The sequence below is a fragment of the Ailuropoda melanoleuca genome, chromosome 10, assembly GCF_002007445.2.
Source record: "Ailuropoda melanoleuca isolate Jingjing chromosome 10, ASM200744v2, whole genome shotgun sequence".
In the NCBI taxonomy this organism is placed as follows: Eukaryota; Metazoa; Chordata; class Mammalia; order Carnivora; family Ursidae; genus Ailuropoda; species Ailuropoda melanoleuca.
In genome coordinates this window covers 8,898,192-8,923,501 of record NC_048227.1, presented here as the reverse complement: position 1 = coordinate 8,923,501, position 25,310 = coordinate 8,898,192, and the positions used below count along the sequence as shown (strand labels likewise).

At 48.5% G+C, this 25,310-nt stretch overlaps 1 protein-coding gene across 1 annotated transcript; it reads right to left on the bottom strand.

Moving 5' to 3' along the window:
* Window positions 1-696: 696 nt before the first annotated feature.
* On the bottom strand, window positions 697-24,085 carry LOC100469013 (nuclear envelope pore membrane protein POM 121C). Its single transcript, XM_034669986.1, has 13 exons — window positions 23,573-24,085; window positions 22,204-22,419; window positions 21,727-21,885; window positions 19,831-19,911; window positions 18,193-18,364; window positions 9,076-9,167; window positions 8,066-8,139; window positions 7,486-7,610; window positions 7,255-7,357; window positions 6,850-7,026; window positions 4,312-5,970; window positions 2,518-2,640; window positions 697-2,081 (listed from the first exon to the last, which is right to left on the bottom strand). Exons 1-13 carry the CDS (start codon window positions 23,767-23,769, stop codon window positions 1,984-1,986), a joined length of 3,276 nt encoding a protein of 1,091 aa, XP_034525877.1. The 5' UTR covers window positions 23,770-24,085; the 3' UTR covers window positions 697-1,983.
* Between the last annotated feature and the right edge of the window lie 1,225 nt (window positions 24,086-25,310).

Genomic DNA, 25,310 nt, shown 5'->3' with positions numbered 1-25,310 from the left:
GTACTGCCTGTGGAACTGAGGTCAGCCGGCTGAGCGCGCTGCCGCTAAGACGATCTGCTTTCCGCCCGGTGACTTGGGGAGCCCGGCGGCTAGACCCGCGGCCCCCCCATCCTAACGGGGATTTGGGACTTGAGGGGCTGAGGGGCAGGCCTCCCCCTTGGCTCTTCCCAGGGGTGGGGAGGGACAGTCGCCTGCCACAGCGCTCAACCTCAGTCACGGGGCGAGGGGGGACTACATACATCTACGTCACGTTATTTATAAAATAAGAATTACATTTTCTATCGTGTGTCCTGACGGAGCTTGGGCCCCTCAGGAGAGCTGCCCAGGACAGCATGTGAGCCTCTTCACACAGGCATAACTTAACTCTAAAGCTAATTCCTAGTCAATAGCATTTACACTTAACCACCTCAGTGAACCAAGCTTGAAGGAATTTAAAAGGCAATTTAGCTTAAATACAAAAATAAATTTTTATTTTGTTAAAAAATGTTTAAATATTTTTTCTTTTAATTTAGACACACGCATTCATACTTCTCCCAAAGAGGATGGGCATGGCAGCAAGGCTCTTGGGCCCGGGGTATGTGATCTGGGGACAGAGGAAGAAGAGGGGAAGGGGAGAGGCTCTGTTGGGGGGGGGGGNTGGGCATGGCAGCAAGGCTCTTGGGCCCGGGGTATGTGATCTGGGGACAGAGGAAGAAGAGGGGAAGGGGGGGGGGGGGGGGGGGGGGGGAAACCTGAAGAATTCTGAAGTGTGTGGTTTGTTAATTTTGGTTTTCTACCCCATCCCGGGGTGGATCTAGCCCACGGCGGGGTCAGGTCGGTGGAAGGGAAGCAGCGGAGGGAAGAGGTCTTTGCTTCCCCTCGGCCCCATCCTCTTGGGCTGCCAGCCCTTAAAGTCAAAACACCATTTGAAAATCCAGGAGTCAGCACGTGTAGCCATGAAGTGGTGCTACTTTCCACATTCAATTAGCGAGGCCCCAGAAACTTGAAACAGTTAAGTCCGGCACTACCAACATGCCGCCACTCATACAATTCAATTCTTCCTCCAAACTCGATTCAAAGAGCAATAGACATGAGCATCAGACAGTAACACAGGACAAGGCTTTAAACAAACATACAACCCCGGGGAGGAGAGGCGGGCGAGCCCCACGGAGGCCGGCGGGGAAGGCGGGCGAGGAGGCGGCGGAACGGCGGGGGACGTCCTCCTGCTCCCGGCGCTTACCCCCCGGAGTGAGGTATCTCCCCTGCAGCTGCCAGGCTAACAGTCTTGAGCCACCAAGCTTTTAGGGGCCAAACTGGCAGAGGGTGGGGGACAAAACATTGACTCGGACTTGGCAGGAAGAAGTGGACCAGCAGGAGCGGCACCCGCTGGGGTCTCCAAGGCAAAGCTAAATTCAGGGTCATTTAAAAAGCAGATCCTGCAAGGAACCGATGAGGGACAAAGCAGCAAGAAATGGGGAAGCAGGGTCCCCTAACGGGACCCAGGGAGAAGCACTTGTTAGAGGCAAGCCAAGCAAGGTAAAGCTGGGGGGCTGACCCAGCTCCCCGACTCCCGTCCCCCGCTGCCCAGCGGCGATGCGGGCAAGGGCTGTGCCTGCCACCCAACCCCCTGCCAAGCTGGCCCTAGGTGGGGGTGGGGGGGCGGGAAGGGAGGCCGCCTCACTACCCTCATACACCAGACAAGAGTCAGGAAAGGAGGTGGACGATATGTACAGATGTTCTCTCATTCTCTGGAGCCTCACCACGGAGCTGTTCAAGGAAAGGGAGCAGGCTGCCGCCCTGCCGCCCCGGGAGGCCGGAGGCGTCTTCCTCGAGGAGCAGCAGGACCGGCCACCAGGGCTGCTGCTGCCTCCCCACTGGCAGAAGCCAGAGGTGGGGGGGGGATGTTCTAGGGAACTAAAAGGGTCAGAGGCTCTTTCTAGCAGGTGCTGAGGTCCAGATTTGGGCAAGGAGTGGGGGGGACAGGATGGGGACAAAGGCCAAAGGCTATTTCTTGCGGGTGTGCTGCCTGCGGGCCTGCAGTCGCTGCCGAGCCCCCGGGGTCTTGGATCCTGCACCAATGGAAAAGGAAGGGGCCGCCGATCCTGGAAAAAGTCAACGAGGTCTCATCAGGGCAGCTGCTGCCTGGGCCACTTCCCCGGGCACCCCAATCTCTGGATGGTTAGGCCAGCAGAAGGCCTGGTACTAAACTGGGCCTCCCCAAACCGTTACAGTTGCTGGGGGTAGGGGGGGAAGGACTAGTAAAAATGCAGAATCCCAGATCATCTGCGAGTGAGCAGAAGGCACTTTTACTTGGCTTTCCAGTGGTCTGGAACATTCCCCCCAACTCCATACCTGGGCTGTGCTGGCCTTCCAGCCAGGCTACATCTTCCTCCTGCTTATGAGCCTGATCTTTCCCAGGGGGCCGCAGAGCCAGGAACCTGCCAAGCCGCCTCCGCCCCCCCCCCCCCCCCCCCCCCNNNCCCCCCCCCCCGGAGAAATAGGCTGGTCACGCTGGTGACGAGATGACTTGCTGCTTACCGAAAGGTCTGACTCCAGCAAAGCCTTGGGTGGGTGTTGAGGATGCCCCAAAGGAGAGACCACTGCCCGATGCGCCCACCCCAGGGGTAGGGGTGTTCTGACCGAAGGTGGGTGTAGAGGTGCCTAGAACGAAGAGACCACAGAAAACTAGCAACTTGGCCAGTGCCTAGAGGGCATCCGAGCTGGCTACTGAAGGGGGTGGTGTCCCCACAGGGCACTTCCGCCTTGGACCCCCGTGCGGGCTCACCCCAGGGGCGGGAACTGCCGCTCTCCCCACCTGCTGCGGCCGGCCGAGCCAAAGCCCCGCACCGCTGCCTTCGGGCCTGAGTTGCAGTCTTTTTGCCATTCCCGTGGCCACCAAAGCACCAGACAGGGGGGACACTCGGCAGACCCCCACCTCTCAGCTTGACCAGGTTACTTCCCTCTGACACAACTTCTGCCTCCTCTCCTCGTTTACCTGTCCCTCCCTCCAGAAAGCTGAGCCTTCCACCAAACCCACCCAATGGGTCCTCTGGCCTTCCCACGGCCACACCAGCACGCCGCCTCTGCCCTCGCCACCAGAGTCCCGCTGTCCAGTCTCGCCCCTGCCTCCCTACAGCCCTCATGGACGGCTGGCCGCCTCACTCTCGGTCCTGACCTTGCCATCTTGCTGTCTGCCTCCACCTGCCCCCTCCGGTCATCCCTCACCACCGCCAGGGCCGTCCCAGCTCCCAGAGGGCCCCCAGGTCACAGAGCCCTCCTGTCCCCGTGCCCCCCTGTGGGAAGCTGCTGGAGCTGCCACCGGGGTGGGGGGGGTTGCCCCTGCCCTCCTCATGCTCTTGTGTGAGCACTGCCGAGCGAAAGCCTAGCAGTGCATGCTGGCCTCAAATTCATGACCCCAGCGCTCTGGCACTCAGAACTCCCTGGCAATTCTACCAGTTCTCATTACGTTCCTTTTCCCACTCTCCAAATGACTACTTCGAGAGGCCCTCGTCTGTACACACACCTCCCCAATCCACTCCCCACGATCTTCTCTCACATTTAAGAACACAAGCTATCAGGATCAGAACTCCATGGGGCGCCTGGGTGGCACAGCGGTTAAGCTTCTGCCTTCGGCTCAGGGCGTGATCCCGGTGTTATGGGATTGAGCCCCACATCAGGCTTCTCCACTGTGAGCCTGCTTCTTCCTCTCCCACTCCCTCTGCTTGTGTTCCCTCTCTCGCTGGCTGTCTCTATCTCTGTTGAATAAATAAATAAAAATAAAATCTTTAAAAAAAAGAAAAAGGATCAGAACTCCTTGTGAGTCACCTTCCGCATGACAGAGAAGATCACTTCATTTTTCTCCTGAAATTCTCCTTTTCCACTTAAAATCCAAATTTAAACCCTCGCCCTGAATGACCTTCAACTCTGACTCTCCACAGCATTTTGGATGATTTCTATTTTTAGATCTAGCTTTGAGCCACACCTTGCTCTTCTCTGTTCATGAACAATTAGAGCTTGCTCCTGCCCCTGGGCTTTTGCACCAGCTCCCCTGTGCCTGAAAAGTGCTCTCGCACACCCACCCACACTCCCAACCCCTGTGCCCCAGATGCAGACTTGGCTTAAATTTCCCCTGAAAGGCCCGCCCTCCTTAACTACCCGAAGAGCTCCTCCACAGCTACTTGTGGCGCACTGCCTTCTCCCCGGACGCCTTCTGCTCCCTGGAGCCTGTATTTAAGTACTGACGTCAGCCTCGTCAGGGCCAGGCCGGGAAGCTCTGTAAGCGAGGGGACCGCGCCTGCACATGCGGCAGACCGAAGCCGTTCCCGATCTTACCTCCAAACACAGGTTTGCTCTCGGGGGTGCTGGCCACATTGAAGGCAAAGGGTGTGCTCTGACCGGGCACGCCCAACGTGCTCTGACTCAAGCCGCCTCCAAAGGGGGTCGCGCCGCCAGTGGTCCCACTTTGTCCGGTGCCAAAGCTGAACGTTCCGGAGGTGCCGGGGGCGGCCACATTGATCCCAAAGCCTCCACTGCCAGCCGGGCCGGTGGATCCCCCAAACGTGAAGGGTGACAGCGTCGTGCCGCTGAACATGGAGCTCCCAGTCCCGCTGCTGGTGGTCTGGGTCGTGGCTCCGAAGCTGGAGGTGGTGGCCGCCCCAAAGGAGAACATGGGCGTGCCGCTGCCGAAGGTGGGCTGGGTGCTGGCAGGGGTGCTGAAGGCAGAGGCAGCGGTCTTCAAGCCGCCGAAACCTGACTGTGCGGCGCTGCCGAAGGCGGGCTGGGCCGGGCCGGGCGCCGGGGTGGCGGCCGGGGCTGGGGCCGGGGCCTGTGAGTTCCCGAAGGTGAAAGAGCTGCCGAAGCTCGGGGTGAGGGCCGGCTTGGCGGTGCCCTGCTGCTGCCCGTCGGCGGCCCCGAAGGCGGGCTGGGGGTTGGCTCCCGGGTAGGAGGGGAGTGCGGGCTTGGCGCTGGAGCCGAAGGGAATGTGGAAGGCCGGCGTGGCGGTGGTGGTGAAGGTCGGTGCTGGCAGGCTGCTGGTGGCGGGTGCAGGCGTGGTGAGGCCGCCGCCGAAGCCGCTGAAGCCGGTGCCCCCGCTGCTGCTGCTGCTGGCGGCCGTCTGCGCGGCGCCGGAGACAGACTGGCCAAACGTGGTGACGGTGGTCGAGGCGGGCACGGCAGGCGGCTTGCCGAACTGGAATACGGAGCCCATGGCTGGGGTAAAGCCGGCTCCGGAGGCAGGGGGGGCCCCGAAGAGGAAAGGCGGGGTAGCAGTGGTGCTGGTGCTGGTCACGCTGCTCACGCCAAAGCTGAACGCGGGCTTCGAAGCCGAGTCTGCGGCCGTGCTGGCCGTGCTCGCTGGAGCCACGGGAGTCATGGGGGCCGCAGCTGAGGCGGCACTGGCCTGGCCGGCGAAGAGAGGCGCGCTCGTGGCAGTGGCTGCAGCAGCGGTCTGACTGAAGGAGAAGGGGCCGGACAAGGGCGCAGACGTAGGGGGCCCCATGCTGCCAAAGACAGGCTTAAACGTGGGCTGGGGGCTGCTGGCGGGCGCAGGGAGGGCAGAGCTGGAAGCTGTCGAGGTGGTGACCTTGGAGGGGCTAGATGGCAAGGAGCCCTCGTTCTCGCTTTTTGGCGGGGCCACAAAGATGGGCTTGAACATGGGGGATGCTGAGGACACAGCGGGGGCTGCAGACGCAGGTGGGTCAGCGGGTGGGGTGCTCAGCATTCCCAACAGAAGACTCTGCTTGGGGGTGGGGGACGGGGCAGCCGGGGCTGGGGACTTGGCAGATGTCTCAGCCTGAGGAGCCGGAGGGGACTTGGTGGTGTCAGTGGCTGGTATTGGGGATGCAGCAGGGGTCAGCCCCAAGAAAGTGGCTGTGGATTTGGAGTCCGAGGAGGTGCCTGGAAGGGGCCCTGACTGTGAAGAGCCAAGAGGGGCCAGAAGGCTGGGTGTCTTCAGAGGCGAAGGGGCCACAGTGGTTGCCACGCCAGTGGATTCTGGGAAGAAGAGAGAAAGTGAATTCCGAATCCCTCCACCGTGACGGCTTTCAATGCTTCTGTAACCCCCGTGCCTGGCGCAGGGCTCGGGCTCCCGCGTCAGTCAATGAATGTGACGCCATCCATACCACAAACCCTTCAAATATCCGCTCCCTAAAATCAAGGCAGTGTTCGCTATTTCTGCCCTTCACAGAACATAACGGAAGGTGGGGGATAAATGTGTGGAAACTAAGGAAAATCCAATCACCCAGACTCAAGTCCAGTTAATTACCTCGCTGCACCTTCCTCACCCAGGGAAGATCTACTGTGTTTGCCTACCATGCGCGGAGTGCGGAGCACATGACCTGAGTGGAAGGGTGCCTGCCCCCGCCCTGGGAGAGGCTGACGCCCGACGCCCGACACAGCCCACTACATGGCCAAGGGCAGCGAGGGGAGTGCGGGCACATGCGGTGCCACAAAGGACCCCTGGAAGCCTCGAGGAAAAAGGACTGACGTCCTCTCGTGCCTGCAGTCTAAAAAGCCTCTAACCACACGATCCATTTACGTTTCAGAGACGCCTCCCACCTCACAAGCTACGTGTTACCCGCACATCAGACAGGATGACAGCAAGGCTCAGAGCAGCTCAGGAAGCGAGTTTCCAATCACGAGCCACGTGACTACTAAATGGGCCTGCTGACCCCAGTTTTAAGCATCAAATCCCTTCATGGAAGCTTCTGGATTAGAGACTTCTGAAGCTCTGGAGCGCGCGCCAGCTCAGGTTCAGTGAGCCACAGCAGGCTCAAACTCCCGATTTCCAGGCACGGGCAGGAGCGCTGCTTTTACCTGGAGTGAAGCGTAGCCACGTGTCCTGCGCTCGCTCAGAGCAGCTCTCATACTCACCTGGGGCAGCCGGCGAGCCGGCCGAGCTCTGCATCTTCCTCAGGCTCTCCAGCAGCGGGTTGCCGCCTGGGGCTGGGAGGGGGGCTGGGGAGGCGGCGGTCCCAGTGGCAGGCAGGGTAAAGGGCAGAGAAGGCTGAGTGGTAGGTGGCTTCTCAGTGACGGAGTTCGAGGCAGTATCTAAGGCAGGAAGAAAGTCGGTGTTTGGCAATTCTCTCCCGGGTTACCCCACAGGGCACGGGACACTGGGGGTCTCGGAATCCGCTTATCTGGAAATGCCTCCCCAGTGCCAGGGCTCAGGGTTCCCGATTCCACCGAGCACCCAAATGGATTTCTCTGATGAGAAGGATGCAAATAAAGCCCCAGGAAACCCCTTTCCAGAGCATGGAGCTGGTCGGTCTTCCTTACCGGTCCCGTCCGCCAAGGCCTTGTTAAACCACTGCAGCGAAGCTCTCTTTTCCAGGTCGAGGTCTTCGGCAGTGACGGAGTAGCCAAGCTGGGGAGGGGGGGGCTGCCAGACAGAAGGGGGAGAGGCCTGCCAGTCAGAGGAGCTGGAAGAAACCTGTATTTAGCTTCCCTAGAACTCGGGGGCATGGTGCCGGGGCGGGGGGGGGGGGGGGGGGATGCACAGAGCCCTACCAGGGTAAGCCGGGCCCCTCGCCGCGAGGGCAGCAGCTGAATCTTGCGCCTCCGCTGCCCGGAGCTGCCGGGGGTGGGTGGGGAGCTCCACGAGTTCTGCGCCTTCCATGTGGTTGCATCTGCAGCTAAGGAAATAAACATGACTTGTCTTCTTCCTCTTCTCTTCCGGAAATAGCTAGGTTTGTCTACCCAGCGGGGTTTCCACACTGAATCTTCACTGGGTACTTCTGAAAGGTGGTCTCTTCCATGGTTGGGGTCTTGGGTAGTGTTCGCAAGATTCTTTCAGACAGGAGGGCACAGAGGGAAGTGCCTCAAACGCAGGCAGACAAGCGCCGACCACGGGACGGGCGCTACCCGGACGGCTCCGCCACCTCAGCCGACTGCCTGCCCAGCCACGCCGGGCTGCGGTGTAGACCTGCCCGCACCACAGACTGCAACCTCCGTGCAGACAGGCACCTCGCTCTACCTACCAGGCCCTACAGGCGGCGATGCCCGGCACGCGCTTTCGGACAGGCGGTGGTCTGCACACCCTCCAGAAACACTCCCACCACAAGCCACTTTCACGCGCTTATCAACCTACCCTTTTCTCCCTGGGCCTCCTTGTCTGTTGCCAAGGGAGTTGAAGAACTGGAGCGATGAGAAAGTTCATCTTCTCTGCAGGCAGAAGAGGCACAAGCGTGCTTAGAAACACCTCCTGACTTGGGCGCCTGGGTGGCTCAGTTGGTTAAGAGTCTGCCTTTGGCTCAGATCATGATCCTGGGGTCCTGGGATGGAGTCTCGCATCGGGCTCCTGGGGAGTCTGTTTTTCCCTCTCCACCCCCTGTCCCCCCCCGCTTGTGCTTGCTCTAATAAATAAAATCTTAAAAAAGAAAGCAGGAAAGGAAAGGAGAAGGGGAAGGGGAAGGGAAGTAAAGGAAGAGGAAAGGAAGGGGAAGGGGAGGGGAAAGAGGAGGGGAAAGGGAAGGGGAAAGGGGAAGGGAGAAGAAAGAAAGAAAGAAACTCCTCCCAACAGAGTACTGGGTAACTTCTTACACCCTCCTAACTACCAAGTGACCAAAGTCTAGACCATCATGATTTAAGATCACAGTACACCAGGACAAAAAATTTAAGAAATCAAAAGAAAATTCCTACAAGACGAAGGAGGCAGTTCATGGAGACCACAGAGAAACCTGTCTTACAGCAAGCAGGACACATAACCACCTTCAAAACCCTACTTACAACCTGCCAGTCCCTGAGAGCTGGAGCCACACATCTGACCCCAAGGGCAGCATTCTAGTCCACTTTTGGTGCCTAGAGGGTCAGCTGGAGTCTAGAACATTAAATCTCCTGCCCCTGCTGTCTGTACTCTCTGTGGCAGCCCTGCACACCCCAGCTGCTCGAGCTGCAGGCTGAGGAAGAGGGCCAGAGCCTCTAGGGTCAGCACGGAGACTGGGAGAGATGACAGCAGTTCAGGCAGGTACTTTCACTGGCCTTCAAGATGGCAATTTCTTTGATTCTCCAAATCACAGCTGCAGGAAGCCTCACAGCCAAGTATGTGTCCTTCCTTTCCTGCCCTCTCATGAATCTGCAGCGCGAGTCAGGACTCATTACCTTATCTTCTTTGCCGGCCTCTCCGGTGTCTGGGAGCGGGACGAGGGAGGACTAGAGAACGGTGACGAGCTGGGCCCGCTTCTCTTCCAAAGCTGAAAGGCAAATAGCAGTGACACGACTGAGCCTACAGGACAATGTAACTCCGTGTTCTGTTCATCACTGCCTAGCAAGTCTCCTTGTCAGTGACTTAAATGTTTCTCTATGGGGCGCCTGGCTGGCTCAGGGAGCAGTGTGTGCGACTCTTGGGGCTGTGAGTTCAAGCCCTGTGTTGGGTGTAGACGTTAAAAATAAGATCTTAAGAAAAAACCCAAAAAACCCCCAAAAACATTTCTTTGTGAACGAAGGCCCCTGAAGGAAAGTCAACTGCCAGTACTAACTATGGGGGGAAAATAATCTGAACAAGTAAAAGCTAAAGTAATCAATGTACAAGGAGTGAACGTACTTTTTGCAGATATTAAAAAGTAGAATTCAGTCATGGTTTGGAGCCATGATGCTTAGAAGTTTACTTTATATTGTCTACAGAAATGATAAGAAACTTTTTCAACCCTTCCCCCCCAAAACCCTATCGCAGCAAAGATAAGCCAGTAAACTTAGTCCTGCTTTCACTAAATTTTCAGTTTCACTTCAACTTTATTTTTAAAAAATGTGCTATCATGACATTTATGACTTTTGTAGCATCTATGGCATTTACTGTTACATGATAATTACCCTATTTTAAGGATTGATAGGAGCACATCTTGTGAGCTAGTGGAACTTAGCTAAAAACCCGTAACAGATAACTAGACAATCAACTGTTTTGAAATTAAGCAATGTATTTGAACTCCAAATGGAAATTAGAAAAGTATTTGAACTGAATGAAAACGAAAAATACTTCTATTTCAAGACTGTGGGATGCAGCTAAGGTTTACAGGAAATGTATAACCTTTGACATATATATATGTATATAAAGGGAAAAGGCTGGAAAAAACCCAGTGATGGAAGAATCTAAGAATCTGGATTAAAGAGTCAGAAAGAGGGATGCCTGGGTTGCTCAGTCGGTTAAGTGTCTACCTTTGCTCAGGTCATGATCCCAGCCTCCTGGGATCGAGTCCTGCATCAGGCTCCTTGCTCAGAGAGGAGCCTACTTCGCCCTCTGCCTGCTGCTCCCTCTGCTTGTGCTGACAAATAAATAAATAAATAAATAAATAAATAAATAGGGGTGGCTCAGTTGGTTAAGCAATTGCCTTCGGCTCAGCTCACTGTCTCAGGGTCCTGGGATCGAGCCCTGCACTGGGCTCCCTGCTCAGCGGGGAGTCTGCTTCTCCCTCTCCTTCTGCAGCTCCCCCTGCTTGTGCACTCTGTCTCAAATAAATAAATATTTAAAATTAAAAAAAAATCTTCAAACTTAATAAAATCTTTAAAAAAAAATGTCAGAAAGAAATCCCAGCAAGTCAAACATGAAAAAAAGAAAAGGGGGGGGCGCCTAGGTGGCTCAGCTGGTTAAGCATCCAACTCTTGCTCTGAGCTTGGGTCTCATTCTCAGGGTCATGAGTTCAAGCCCCACGGCTCCATGCTGGGCATGGAGCCTACTAAAAAAAGAAAAAAGACATTTTTAAAAAGAAGGAAATAATATCTAGAAGGGCAGAAATTAAAGAAGTAGAAAAACATGTAGAAGAGTGACTCCTAAAACTGGTTATTTGATGATACAACCTTGAAAAAGGAACTTCCCTAATCCAATAATAAAGAGTATCTACCAAATAAAGAGTATCTACCAAAAAACTATATCAGGGAGCCTGGGTGGTACAGTCAAGTGGGTGACTCTTGGTTTCAGCTCAGGTCATGATCTCAGGGTTGCAGGATTTAGCCCCACACTCCGCTCGGAGTCTGCTTGAGACTCTCTCTTCCTCTCTCTACCCCCACCCACACACTCTAAAACAAATAAATAAATCTTAAAAAACAAAAACCACCCACAACAACCCTATGTCAAACAGCATATGTAACAGTGGAAAGCACTCCCTTTGAGATCAAGAAAAACCAGGATGTTTGCTATCACTTCTATTCAACATTGTACTGTAGGTCTTAAACAAATACAATAAGGCATAAACAAGCAACATAAGATAGGAAAGAGAGAAAAAAAGCTGTCATTATAGACAACACGATGTACACACAAAAATCCTAAGAATGTATATACAGATGAATATTATGGAATTTAGCTAATTTTCTGAATATGATAATCAGTTGTACTTGCATATATCAGAAATAGATATTAGTATACATTTATAATAGCATCAAAAAATATATCTAGGAATAAATTTAATATGTAAAACCACCACCCAGTTAAAGCTGATGTAAGTTAAGTGAAAGATATACCATGTTCATGGATTGGAAGGTTCAACATTGTAAAATGTAATTTCTCTCCAAAATAATTGGTAGATTAAAGGCAATCTTAGTATCTCAACAAGTGTCCATTCTTTCTTTTAGTGGAAATCGATGAGCTGATTCTAAACTCACAGAGAAATGCAAAGGGTCAAGATCCAAGACAATTCTGAAGAGGAATGAGAGCAATAAGAAAGTTGGATGACTTACTCTACTACACATCAAAACTAAAAGACTGTGTGGCACAGTGTAGAAAAAAACCATAGGTACAGGGCAGAACAACAGACAATGAAACAGAACAGAATCTAGAAATGGATCCACATATATACACTTAAATTATAACTAAGGCAATGCCACAGAGCAACAGGAAAGGGATGATCTGACCTTTCAATAAATGTTGCTAAGTAAAGTGGATATTTATATGGAAAAACACTAATTTTGATTGCTACTTCACAACATATACAAAAATCAACTTCAGGTGGATTATAGATCCAACTGTGAAAAGAAAAAGAATAAAGCTTCTAGAAGGTAGCATATCATCATCATGACTTTAGGTAGACAAAGAGTTCCTAAATAGTGCACATAATACCTTAACCGTTAGTGTAAAGTGAAGAAAATGAAGTGAGACAGAGAGTAGGATAGTGATTTGTTGCAACACAATTTACAGAGACCTTGTATCTAGAATATATAAAGAATTTCTATAAATCAGTAATGAAAAGAAACCTGAATAGGCACTTCATAAAAAAGGAAGTACGAATGGCTGATGAACAGTGCATACCTCTATTTCATTAGCTATCAGCAATTACAATTACAACCACAATGAAATACTTCATACCCACCGGAATGGGTAATTAAAGAGACTGGCAACAACAAGTATTAGTGAGGATGTGTAACCACAGGAACAAAATCTCACACTCCACTGGTTAGAGTATCAACTGAAACGTAACCATAACTTTAAAAAATGGTTCAACATCTACTACAACTGGGCATTACACACACTTTACTAGGTGCACCAAAAGACTTAATACAAGAATGTCCACAGCAACATTATGCATAATAGCTCTACACTGGAAACCCAAACGTCCAACAGCAGGAGGAAAAACATAATTACAGTATATTCATATAAACAAAATGAAAGACCTGCTGCTACGTGTAACAATCTGGATGCACCCCACAAGAAAAACAGTAAGTGAAAGAAGCCAAACACAAAAGAAAGCATATCCTGGTCTCCATTTATATAAAGTTTAAAAATAGTGAAAACTATATGGTGCTAATATTCAAGAAGGAAGGACTAGGTATGAGAGGGGCTTTGGGGCGCTGAAAATGATTTATTACTTGACCTGGGTGGTGGTTACATGGCATACTCTTAAGGTATTTGTTTTCCTACATTATACTCTAATTAAAAAAAAAATTAAATACAGATTTGACATAGAATGCTATGCAATATATGATTTTAAAAAAAGAGAGAAAATGGCACATATGCGACGATCCCATTTGTGTAACACAGACCAAAAATTCTGTGTATTACCTGTGTTCGCACACCCAGTACAAACGTTAACCACAGGTACCCACGGCAGCCAGGACAGGGAATCTTACTGCACTTAACAGCTATCTACACTTAAAACCTTTGTGAAAGCAGGAAGGTACCACTTGCAGCACATGTCCTACATACCAACAAGCAAAGCACACAGTAAAAAGTTTTCCTCCAAACTCAACAGTTATTCCCGGTTTCTAATAAAATCTAACAAAATTATTCTGGGCATGTTAAAAAAATTAAAGCAACCAGCAGCACAAACAACAGAGGACACTATACACACAGTTCTGCACCTTGCTTTTGTGCAGTATTCCTGAACACACGTCAGTGCCTATTAAGCTACCTTATTCCTTCTGTTACACAGTATTGCAACTTACGAAAATACTGTTATTCAACCAGCTCCCTGGGAAGGTACGTTTACATTGTTTCCAAACTTCTGCTACTGAAATGCTACAATCGACATCCTTGTATATGCTTTTGAGTATATGTATAGAATTAATTCCTAAAAGCAAACCTGCTGGATCCAAGGGCACATGCATCTATAATACTGATAATTATTGCTACACTGCTCGCCAGAGAACTGTATGAATGGACACTCCCACCAGCAATGCGTGAGTAGCCTGTTTTTGCAAATACTTTAAAGATTTTTATTTTACAATCATTTGGAACATGTTTCTCTAATATTATGAAAACTGGCCCAAACTCACTCTTAAGAGACACAAATATGGGGCACCTGGGTGGCTCAATGGATTAAGCATCCAACTTTCTTTTTAAAAGATTTTATTTATTTATTTGACAGAGATAGAGACAGCCAGCGAGAGAGGGAACACAAGCAGGGGGAGTGGGAGAGGAAGAAGCAGGCTCATAGAGGAGGAGCCTGATGTGGGGCTTGATCCCATAACGATGGGATCACGCCCTGAGCCGAAGGCAGACGCTTAACCGCTGTGCCACCCAGGCGCCCCAAGCATCCAACTCTTGATTTCAAGCTCAGGTCGTGGGATCCAGCCCTGCGTCAGCCTCTGTGCCTGGCGTGGAGTCTGCTTGAGATTCTCTCTCTCCCCCTCTGCCCCCTCACCCCTCACATGCACGTGCTCTCTAAATAAATAAAAACCTTAAAAAAAGAGAGACACACACAAATACTGTTCCTCACCCAAATGGTAAAAACCCAAAGCTATGACAACTAATCTGGTGTGACTGTGCAGAAGTCGTCACTCATTCGATGCTGATGGGAATGCTTATTAATAGTACATCCCCTAAGGAGAGGGATTTAACAATATGTAGCGAAACTGTACATGCATTTAACTGTTGGCCTGAGAAAGCTGTGTTCTAGGCAACCTATCCAAGAAGTGGAATGGCCAAAGAGCGAAATGACATTATGAATTAAAGCATTACATGCAGTACCATCTGTCACAGCAGAAAACTGGAACAGCCCAATGTTTATCAACAGAAGACAAGAGTAACTGCATTACCGTAGAAGGAACGACGAAGCAAGGCGCAAACTTGTACATATGACTGCCTCACGTTAGAAGGTGGGGTTTACACACAGACATGGATTTGCACATAGTTTTAAGAATAAAAGACAGGGGAAGGATGGCCAAAAAGTAATAAAAATAGGAAGAGAACAATGTGAAGTAGAAAAGAGGTGGAAAGTGTGGACTTCTCTGAGTGTATTTTGTTTTCTCATATGTTCTCCAGAACAATTTTTATTTTATTTATATTTATTTACACTTATGTTTACTTACATTATTTATTTATTTTTAATTTTTAAAAAACAAGCTCCATGCCCAGCGTGGAGCCCAAAGCCGGGGCTTGAACTCATGACCCTCAGATCAAGACCCAAGCTGAAATCAAGAGTCAGACACCTGGGGCACCTGGGTGGCACAGAGGTCAAGCATCTGCCTTCGGCTCAGGGCGTGATCCCGGCGTTATGGGATCGAGCCCCACATCAGGCTCCTCCGCTGTGAGCCTGCTTCTTCCTCTCCCACTCCCCCTGCTTGTGTTCCCTCTCTCACTGGCTGTCTCTATCTCTGTCAAATAAATAAATAAATCTTCAAAAAAAAAAAAAAAGAGTCAGACACCTAACCAACTGAGCCACCCAGGTGCCCCAGAACAAAAAATTTTTTTTAAACGGATTTTGTTTTTAAGTAATCTCTACACCCAATGTAGGGCTGGAACTCGCAACTCTGAGATCAAGAGCCACATAACCCACTGACTGAAGCAGCCAGGCGCCCCTGTTCTTTGGAACAATTTATTTTATTCTACATAATTAAAAACAAACTGCATTAAAAAAAAAAAGAAAGAAAAGAAAACCCCAAAGCATTAAAATAAACGGAACAGATAAACCTTACTGTGTATCAAGTTGATGGTGTACCCAACCGAGAACACTGAATCCATGTTACTCTAAAACACATATTTGACTTTATCAAGAATAATTTTTTTTTAAAGATTTTATTTATTTGAGAGAGAGAGAGACAGCCAGTGAGAGAGGGAACACAAGCAGGGGGAGTGGGAGAGGAAGAAGCAGGCTCCCAGCAGAGGAGCCTGATGTGGGGCTCGATCCCAGAACGCCGGGATCACGCTCTGAGCCGAAGGCAGACACTTAACCTCTGTGCCACCCAGGCGCCCCTCATAAATAATTCTTAAGCTGATTTGAAATCTTACTGTTTACAATGCACTGATATCATTATTTTTGAAATTGTGTATACTGGGACCAGTTAAATAAGTAATTATGAAGCAACACTTTTTAAGAATACATAAAAATGAGGGGGGTGCCTGGGTGGTTCAGCTTGTTAAGCATCTGACTCTTGATTTCAGCTCAGGTCGCAATCTCAGGGTGCCGGGATCGAGCCCCACGTCGGGCTCTGTGCTCTCAGCGCAAGGTCTACTCAAGATCATCTCTCTCCCCCTCTGCCCCTTCCCCTTGCACTTTCTCTAAAAGAAATAAAATCTTAAAACATAAAACCGTGGTTATTAATGTTTACAAAAAGTTTTAAAATACACTGAAGTCCCTGTAGGTGAAACGACAAGTCTGTAATTGACTGTAAAACACCAGGGCAAAAACAGGGTGCGGTGGACTGATGTAACCAGACAGACAAAATGTTGGTAACTAACAAGTAAAGCTATAGATTAGACTCCCTTTCCTTTTGTGTACGTTTGAAATTTGACATAAAACAAAGATTTTAAGAACACATGAGTACAGGCATGCTTCGTTTTATTGCATTTCGCAAATATTGTTTTTGTAACAAATTGAAGGTTTGTGGTCAATCTGCTTCAAGCAAGTCTGTTGGTGTCATTCTCCTAACAGCACTTGCTCACTTCGTGTTTCTGACTCACGTTTTGATAAATGTTGCTATTATTTCCAACTTTATATTATTATTCCCTTATCTTTGATGTTAGTACTTCAATTGTTTTTGTTTTTATTTTTTTCAAGATTTATTTATTTGACAGAGATACAGACAGCCAGCGAGAGAGGGAACACAAGCAGGGGGAGTGGGAGAGGAAGAAGCAGGCTCATAGCAGAGGAGCCTGATGTGGGGCTCGATCCCAGAACGCCGGGATCACGCTCTGAGCCGAAGGCAGACGCTCAACCGCTGTGCCACCCAGGCGCCCCTCTACTTCAATTGTTTTGAGGAGCCACAAACCACGCCCTTGTAAGGCAGCCAACCTAAATGATACGTGTGTGTTCTGTCCCATCCACCGGCAGTTGTCCCATTTCTCCCTCTTCCGGCCTCCCTATTCGGTGAGATACAACAGTATCGCTATTACACAAGCTAACGACCTTACAGAGGCCTCTTAAGTGTTCGAGTGAAAGGAAGAGTTGCACGTCTCACACTTTAAATCAAAAGCTACAAATGATGAAGCTTAGTAATAATGAAGGCAGGTCAAACGCCTAGACACGCTGCAAGCTAGGCCTCTTCACCCAACAGCCAAGTTGTGAACACAAAGGAAAAGTTCTTAAGGAAATGAAAAATCCTACGCTAATGAACACGTGAAGAAGAAAGTGAAAAGGCCTTATTGTTGATATGGAGAAGTCTGAGTGATCTGGGTAGAAGACCAAACCAGCTACAGCATCGCCTTAAGCCAAAGCCTAAAACAGAGCAAGGCCTAACTCTTCAAGTCCACGAAGGCTGAGAGGTGAGGAGACCAGTCTGGAGCTAGCAGAGGCTGACTCAGTAGCTTTCCGGGAAGAAGCCGTCGCCATACAAGGGGAAGCAGCAAGTGCTGATGCAGAAGCTAAGATCATTCATGAAGGGGGCTACGCCAGACAACGGAATTTCAATAGAGAGAGCATACACTGGAAGACGCCATCTAGGACCTTTGCAACTACGAAGTCAGTGCCTGGCTTCAAAGGACAGGCTCACTCTCTTGCTAGGGGCTAATGAGGCTGGTGACTTTACTGAAGCCAGTACTCATTTATCATTCTGAAAATCCTACGGTTCTTGAGAATTATCCTCAATCTGCCTGTTGTGGTGATTATTCCTACAAACTGTTCAGGCTTAGGCCTTCATCTTTCATTTATGTTCTTGTAAAAGCCCTCCGGATTACCTTATCTCAAAAGTTTTCTCCCCCCAAAGCTCTTCCTCCGTGTCCGCTTTATTTTTTTCTTGCTACTGTATATAGGGTACCCACTTACTGACATGCATTGTAATGGATATTTTTCAAGCACTACCTTCTATCTTTACAATAATCCTTGGGAGATAAGAAAAGGAAAGTTGAAGAGATTTACCTGCCCGAGGCCGTATAGCTACTAAGTGTCAGAGCCAAACCCTGAATCCAAGTCTGTTTGGTAGCAAAGCTTGCTCTGTTCCCTAGGCCACACTGCATCCTCTTTCTAAGAAAGGATTGCAATTTTTTCTAAAAAAGAATTTAAAAAAAAATTACAATATTTTAAAAACTTTCACTCAATTCTCAATGACAACAGGATGAAATCTCTTTTATGACCCAGTGCAATCTGGACTGAATCTACCTTTTCAATCAAATTAATATCACTTATTGGATAATTCATCCCTTGTCCATTTATCTCCAATACTGGCTGTTTCGTAGTAGCTGTCCCCATATGCCCTGGTTTACCTTCTGGGCTTCCTATTCTGTTCCCTGAGTTTAAGTTATCATTCAAGGGTTTGCATCTTCTGTTAGCTCAGTTATCTCAGTATCTGACAGATGGAATGTGGTTAGTAAACACTGGTTCATCAAATAATGCTCAGAACGCCTTTCTCCGTGCCACGTACCTGAGAGAAACCTCGAGTCGAACTGTAAGAACTCGTAATGGCATTACGGCTGGAGCTAGGGATGCCACCTGTGTACGTGCTTGTCAAAGAGCTCATGGAAGAGGTGCGAGATCTCTTATTCGAGTGGTCATCAGAGCTCTGGGAATTGAGACCTCTCTTCAGAGAGCCAGGCCTAACAAAAGAGAGAAAGACAGTGAGCTGTGCTATTTACAGCAACATTCTTTTAAGGGTTCATCCACGGTCACAAAATATTTCCTAAATAAACTTAATAAAAAAAGATAAAGCTCTTAATGCATTGTTACCACTTCAGCTAAATATCTGACAAAGTCAGGAAGGGAAAGCCAAATATTTAAAAAATTAAATGTATGACTCCACTTACAGAATATTCTAGAAAAAACCTGCACGCTAATCTACAGTGACAAAAAGCAGATCAGTGGATGCCTGGGGTTGGGGACAGAACTGGAAGGAGGTGTTGCTAAGGGGCATGGGGCAACTTTTGAAGAAGACGGTTATGTTTATTACCTTTGCCATGGCAATAGTTTAACAGGTGTATACATGTCAGAACTTCTCAAACTGTACACTTTTAAAAGGCACAGTTTATTATAATGTCAATTAAACCTCAATAAACCTACTAAAAAAACCAGAGTTAAGAGGAACCAACCAATTTTTCTAAGCTTCCAACCGAAACATCTTTCCTGCGGAACAGTCATCCAACCTTTGTTACAATGTTGACAACTCACTTTCTCCTAGAGTGATGAATGTCAACCACGGACTAGTTTATTCTTACACTGGATGAAAACGTATTTCCTCTAACTTCCATCTATCTCACCTACGGATCTATTTGGAGCCAAAACGAACAACTGTTAGACTTTTCTTCATGCGACAGCCCTTTAGGTTTTTGGAGACCATTATCCTTCCCTCCCTCATTTCCTTATTCCCCTTGAGATTTTCCTCCCTTGGGTTAATACTTTATACTTTCAAAACCCACTCATGCACCGCCACCACCCTGTAACATCTTACAACTGCTTCATGTGGAATGAATGTCAGATTTTATTTATCGTCTCTTACAGGGCAGGCTACTGAACCAAGCACAACACTGCTCGGACAGTGTGAGCAGAACTGAGGACAACAGGACTCCCCCCTCACCTGCTCCATTCTAGTCTTTGTTCTGCTATCAGCACAGGCTAGGAGCACGTCAGCTCTTTTAGCAGCCTTACCACACTCCTGACTCCATGAGCATGTAAGTCACTTCAAGTCTTTTCACACAGATTTCCAAGACATTTACCTTTCAACCAATCCCTAACTGTATTTAAACTCATAAGTACAAACTTCACATTTATCTTAAATTTCATACTGATGCACTTTAACCATCACACAAATCTGTTTATATACGTAGTTATTAAATATATTTACAAGCTCTCTCAACCCTTGCCATATTTTATCCATGTTAATGAAAAAATATTAAAAGAAATTAGGAGATAGCTATTGTGGGACGTTACTCAAAATGTTCCTCTTTGATGTCACAGATTTGAACCTGGACTAATAAAGCAATGCAAAAACAAGGAGGAAAATCTACAGGACAACAGCTCTGACAGTGCTCTTCTCCAGTCTGCCTCATTCAGATGGATTCTCACTTACTTAGGCACAAAAGAAGCAGGGACTCCATTGGCCACCAGGGGCTCAAACGCTGAATGTCCACTCCCGCTGCTATCATGGCGCCTGTGACAAATCAAAAAACCCTCAATTAAATGACCTTTTTTTTTTTCCTAGAGCATCCTCTCATATTCCTGGAACCTTATACTATTTCTATGGCACATAGAAATGGCTGGACAAGAAAAAGGCTGCTTCAGGGGCGCCTGGGTGGCTCAGTTGTTAAGTGTCTGCCTTCGGCCCAGGGCGTGATCCCAGAGTCCTGGAATCGAGTCCCACATCAGGCTCCTCTGCTGGGAGCCTGCTTCTTCCTCTCCTGCTCCCCCTGCTTGTGTTCTTTTTCTCACTGGCTGCCTCTCTGTCAAATAAATAAAATCTTTAAAAAAAAAAAAAAGAAAGAAAGAAAGAAAAAGGCTGCTTCAAATCCTGAAGATTCTGAAAGGTAGATTTATTCTAAGACTATCCTCATAATAATGAGGATAAAAATGCTTCAAGACCTTTAGAACTTATTCAGATGTATTATTTGCTAATGTCTCTCCCAAGTATTGCAATCACAAATTTAATACCCTACCATCCACAAATGAAAAACAAAAAATGAAAACATTTTAGGGACTAGCCCACACATCCCACAGTGCTCGAGGTTAATATGGCAAGTCTGTTAGGGAAAAACTTCACATATTACATATAAGGGCCCAAGCATGGTGCCCATAATCACTGCTCACTCCAAGTGTGAGGAAGTTAGTACAGAATCCTCAGGTATAGGCTCACTGGGGTCAAGAAAAATTATAACCCTGGAAAATATGAGACTTATTTGGACCATAAGAATAATTCCCTCACCCACCTCCACATCCCGCACTCTTCCCACCCCTGCTTAGCCAGATGACATCAGTTCAAACTGCTCACTTATAAATCATCTATACTCATCATTAGATGTTCCTATGTCACATAAAAACACTTCCATTTATTTGTATCTCCCTACCTAACTTGGCATTGGTAGTACCAAAGATGGCCAACTTTGTAGGATATGAACAATCTGGTCTAGGTAATGGTTATATTTAACAAGTGTGGGGTCCACTGTCTCCTCAGAGTGCTTCCCTGACCAGCGTATACAAAGAAACCCCCATTCTCGTCAAGTCTGTTATATCACACTGTTGCGTTCCTTTTCTTTCTTTTTTACTTCTATACACTTACAATCTATAATTCCTTATTTTATTATCCAAGTCCCAGGGGGACTCTAACTTACTCATTGCTCTATCCACAGTACCTGGAATAGGCCCAGGCACACACTAGGTGCTCAATCTGTCAAATTAAAAGAGCGAAATCCTTAACTGATTCTTGGTAAGCCATAAGCAGTTATGCATCATACCTAGTGACTTCAACCTCTGCTCCTTCTGCATTTGGGAGACAGACTGCTTACTCCATTTTCATTAATATATCAGAAACCAAATAATGAAATTGGTTCTACTCTCATTACTGATAAATCTACCATATTCCAGTCTTCACTTTTCCTCACCAAGCATTTCCTTCAGCACAAATACGACATTCGAATGGTGGTTACCCAAATAATTGAACAACACAAGTTGGTGAAGGGAATTAGCATTCTCTCTAAAAAAATAAAATTAAGCACCTCTGTATCAAAAGTATGAGGCTAACATGGCTAATAGCTGTCTTTATTATTTATGGAAAAGATTAGTTGTAAAATTTAACCTGCACCTCAAGAAACTAACAGAATTAAAGCCCTTGTTACCAAACTCTTCCATGGAATCCAAAGACGGGCACCTACTGAGGCTCACAAACTGGGGGGCTGGCCTCTGATTCTTTTTGGTAGGGAATCGCAGGAGTGTGTGTGGGAGGCCTGTTTAGTACCCTGCGGGGGCCTATTACCTTCTTTTATTTTCCTGGCTATCAGAAAATATTTGGTCTTCCTCCTCCACTGTCCTTTTCTTCTTCTCTTTGAGAGCGCTCAGTACGGTCTCCTTTGCACACGGGTCTGGGGCATTACTTGACGGTGAGGACAGTGTTGAGTTGATTGTCTGCTCTGGTCTGTAATGAAAAACAAGACTCTGGCATTAAGATATTTTAATGGCCATGCCATATAGCACAGATTTCAGACACTGGATATCAGAAGCTAACTAATAAGCAAAAGTATACACTGTAAGAAACTTCCCTTAAAATTAAAGCTACAGTCTAAAGCCAAAACAAAACACAACAAAACACTGTTCAAGGACTAGAGTTAGGGATTTCTCATTCAAATAAGCACCTTCTTCCCTTTTTTGCTTTATAGTCGTTTTGTCAGAGGAACAGCTGTGGAAGAATACATGGAAATAAACAGGAGTTGATTCTGCCAGCAGTAATACTCACATTGGCGAACGAGTCCATTTACTGTCTGGAGGAGCAATCCTCACTGTCACTGGGCTGCACACCATTTTGGAATTACGAGCAGACAGCACAGTCTTCTTGTGATAACCATTCCAGCACACTGTAGGAAGTACGCCCAGAAGGGAATATTGGGCCTGCTGGATAGGATATCGTCTTCGAGGTGTTATCATAAACCGGTTTGATAAAGTCCCACAATCCCTAAGGAGTACGGGAGACATGTTATAGAACCAAAGAAGCCTGGAGGAATGGCAGAATCGTAAATTATACTAAAGAATCATGTGGGTTCAATTATCTTCCAGAGAGCTTAAACTGCTTTAAAAAAAAAGGTTTTTTAAATTAATTAATTTATTTACAGAGATAGCAAGCACACGTGGCGTAGGGGCAGAAGAGGGAGAGAAAATCTCAAGCAGACTATGCCTGACTGCGCAGAGCCTCATGCGGGCCTTCCTTTCACAACCCTGAGATCACAACCTGAGCCGAAACCAAGAGTGCACGCTCAACTGACTGAGCCACCCAGGAGCCACTTGAACTGATTTCTGAGACACAAAAAACAAAGCATTTTTATGGCAACGTTCCCCCATTCCGTCTAAGGATGGAAAGTGGCAGCTGCTTAGCAGCTGTCCCTACAATGGACTTCAACAGTTTTGAGAGGGAAATTGAAAACCCTGACCACACAAGTAAAACTGCAATGGAAGAAAAATGCATGTTACGACATGCAAGGAAGAACTTTTCAAGAATTCTTAAATCTTTTCAATCTTTTATGCTGAGTCATAAGCAATAAACATCCAAAGTCAACCATTTTTGACACCTCAGTTCATCTTTCGACTAAATATACTTATTGATAATCTACCATTTTCAGCAAACTTTTGTATTCTCTTGTAATGCTCAGTTATTGGGACTAAATGGAAATGGCTCTTTAATTTGATCTTTATCAATCAAGTTTTATCAAAAGAGGGGTCTCCTGGGAACACCTCTTTGAGCTAAGCCAACCCACCTAATTGCTCTTATTGGTCCGAAAGAAAAATATAACAAAACATACTATAAAACTACTCTAGAAACATCAAGATATTTTCACAAGTAGGGATATAAGCTTATCAAATATTTTTAAATGCTGTATTAAAATTCAGTTTTAAAGACTGTAAAGAAAGGAATAGCTCTGGCATCACATCTCATTCCAAAGGCTCAAGGAGAGCAGGGGACGGTTGACACCCACCAAGGTGTTTCAAGAGAACAAAGCGACACAGAATCCACTTCTGACTCAATGAAAAAGAAAATCGGATTTAAAAGTCAAGCTCTCCATTCAAAGCCGGTCGACAGAGAGGAGGGTGTGGGGGAGATGTGCGGATCTTACCGGTGGGAAGGCCTCCTAGAGGGTCGGAGAAGAGGACTAGGGGGAGAGGGGTGAATGTGGTGCACACGATGGGCCGAGAGCGCAGGCGGCGCGGCGCGGACGGGAGTGCGGCGGCGGCCCGGCCTCTCCGGCAGGTCCGTGGCCTCTGGGGCGGGGGCAGGCTGCGGGGGGCCGGGCTTGCCCAGGTAACTGCCCATGAGGAGCAGTTCTGCGGGGTCGGGTCCTTCGAGCAGGGTCCGCGGCTCTAGGAGATTTCCGTTCACCGCCGACTTGGTTGGAGGCGAGGCGTGCAGGGTTCGCTGACGCCGCGCGTTCCGAACGAGCGAGAAGGCGCGCGAACCGCGGGGCTCGCGGCTCAGCCCCCACCAGGCCGCGGTGACCCCCACGGCCAGCCAGGCCAGCGCCGCCGCCGCCGGCACCAGGTACAGCACGAGGCCGAACAGCGACAGGCCGAGGAGCGCCGCCCCGGCCGGGCCGCCGCAGCCCCCGCCTCGGCCCCCCGTCCCTGACGCTCGCTATGGGCCGCCGCCGCTCGCCTCCGCCAGCCGCCGCAACCGCCGGAGACATCGCGGCTCCGCGCCGCGGAGAAGACTTAAATATCCCAGCGTGCACCGCGCCGCGCGTCGCGTCACCGCGCGCCGGCTGCGTCACTGCGCAGGCGACTCGTACGCGCGACTGCCGCGGGCAACGCCGCTGCTGCCTGGCAACGCGCTAGACCCGACCCCACTCTGCAAACGCTGCCTCCCAGAAACACCGCGGTGGTCTTCTCGAGGCTTCCGCGCGTCCCCCGCGCGGCACCCACCCCGAGGTGACACGGTAGAAGAGTCGCGTTAAAAATAAATGCTCCGGAAAGCGACCATTCACGTAATGCTTGATCCACGTTGTTTTCTGGAGGGCTGAACTCCCCGGAAGAGGTGGTAACCGGGCACTTGGTACCAGAGGTGGTGAGTTTTTCAGTTGCCCTGTTTCTGCCAAAGGGGGTTTACATGCACAGCAACAGTGAAACGCCAGACCACCCCAGACCAACCACCCTTGTTAAATGTGGATCTTATTCTAATAAATTACCAATCAAGCAGTCTAACATATTTGCGGATCAAACCTGAAGAGGCAAGCTAAGTTTGATCTCCTGCCGTACAAATTCGTTAAGTGGGACAGTTACCTACCAAATTTCACATCATGGTCCAGAATCGGGTAGATTTTGAGGATTTGTGATCAGTTAAATTTGGTGGTCTGGGAAAGTGGATTAGTGGTTGGTGAGGGCTGGGGAGTGTGTTGGGGGTCGGAAAATGGAGAATGACAGCTAAAGGGTAGGGTTTTCTTTTGGGGGGGGACAAAAATGTTTTAAAACTAGATTACGGTAGTGGTTGCACAACCCTGTGAATTGTACGGTATATTAATTATATCTTAATAAAACCGTGGGGAAAAAAAACTTGGTGGTCTACGAATTCAGATTTTGATCGAGCTCAGCCTCCTCAGCCATTCATTCACTCCACTACTGATAAACATGAAAGGGGAAAGGGCAGGGTCTTCGATCTCTAGAAGCCTTCTGTTTAGTGGAGAAGAAAGATGTTTAAGTAGAAAGCTACGATTCACTGTGGCCACCATGATTAACAGAGGCACAAAAAAGAGAGGGAATGATAAGGGGGAAGATAGGCTGGGAGGTGTTTCTTGAGTTAACAAGAACTGGTTAAAGACAAGAACTGGTTAAAGCAGGTTCAAGGCAGATGCAGGAGCACTG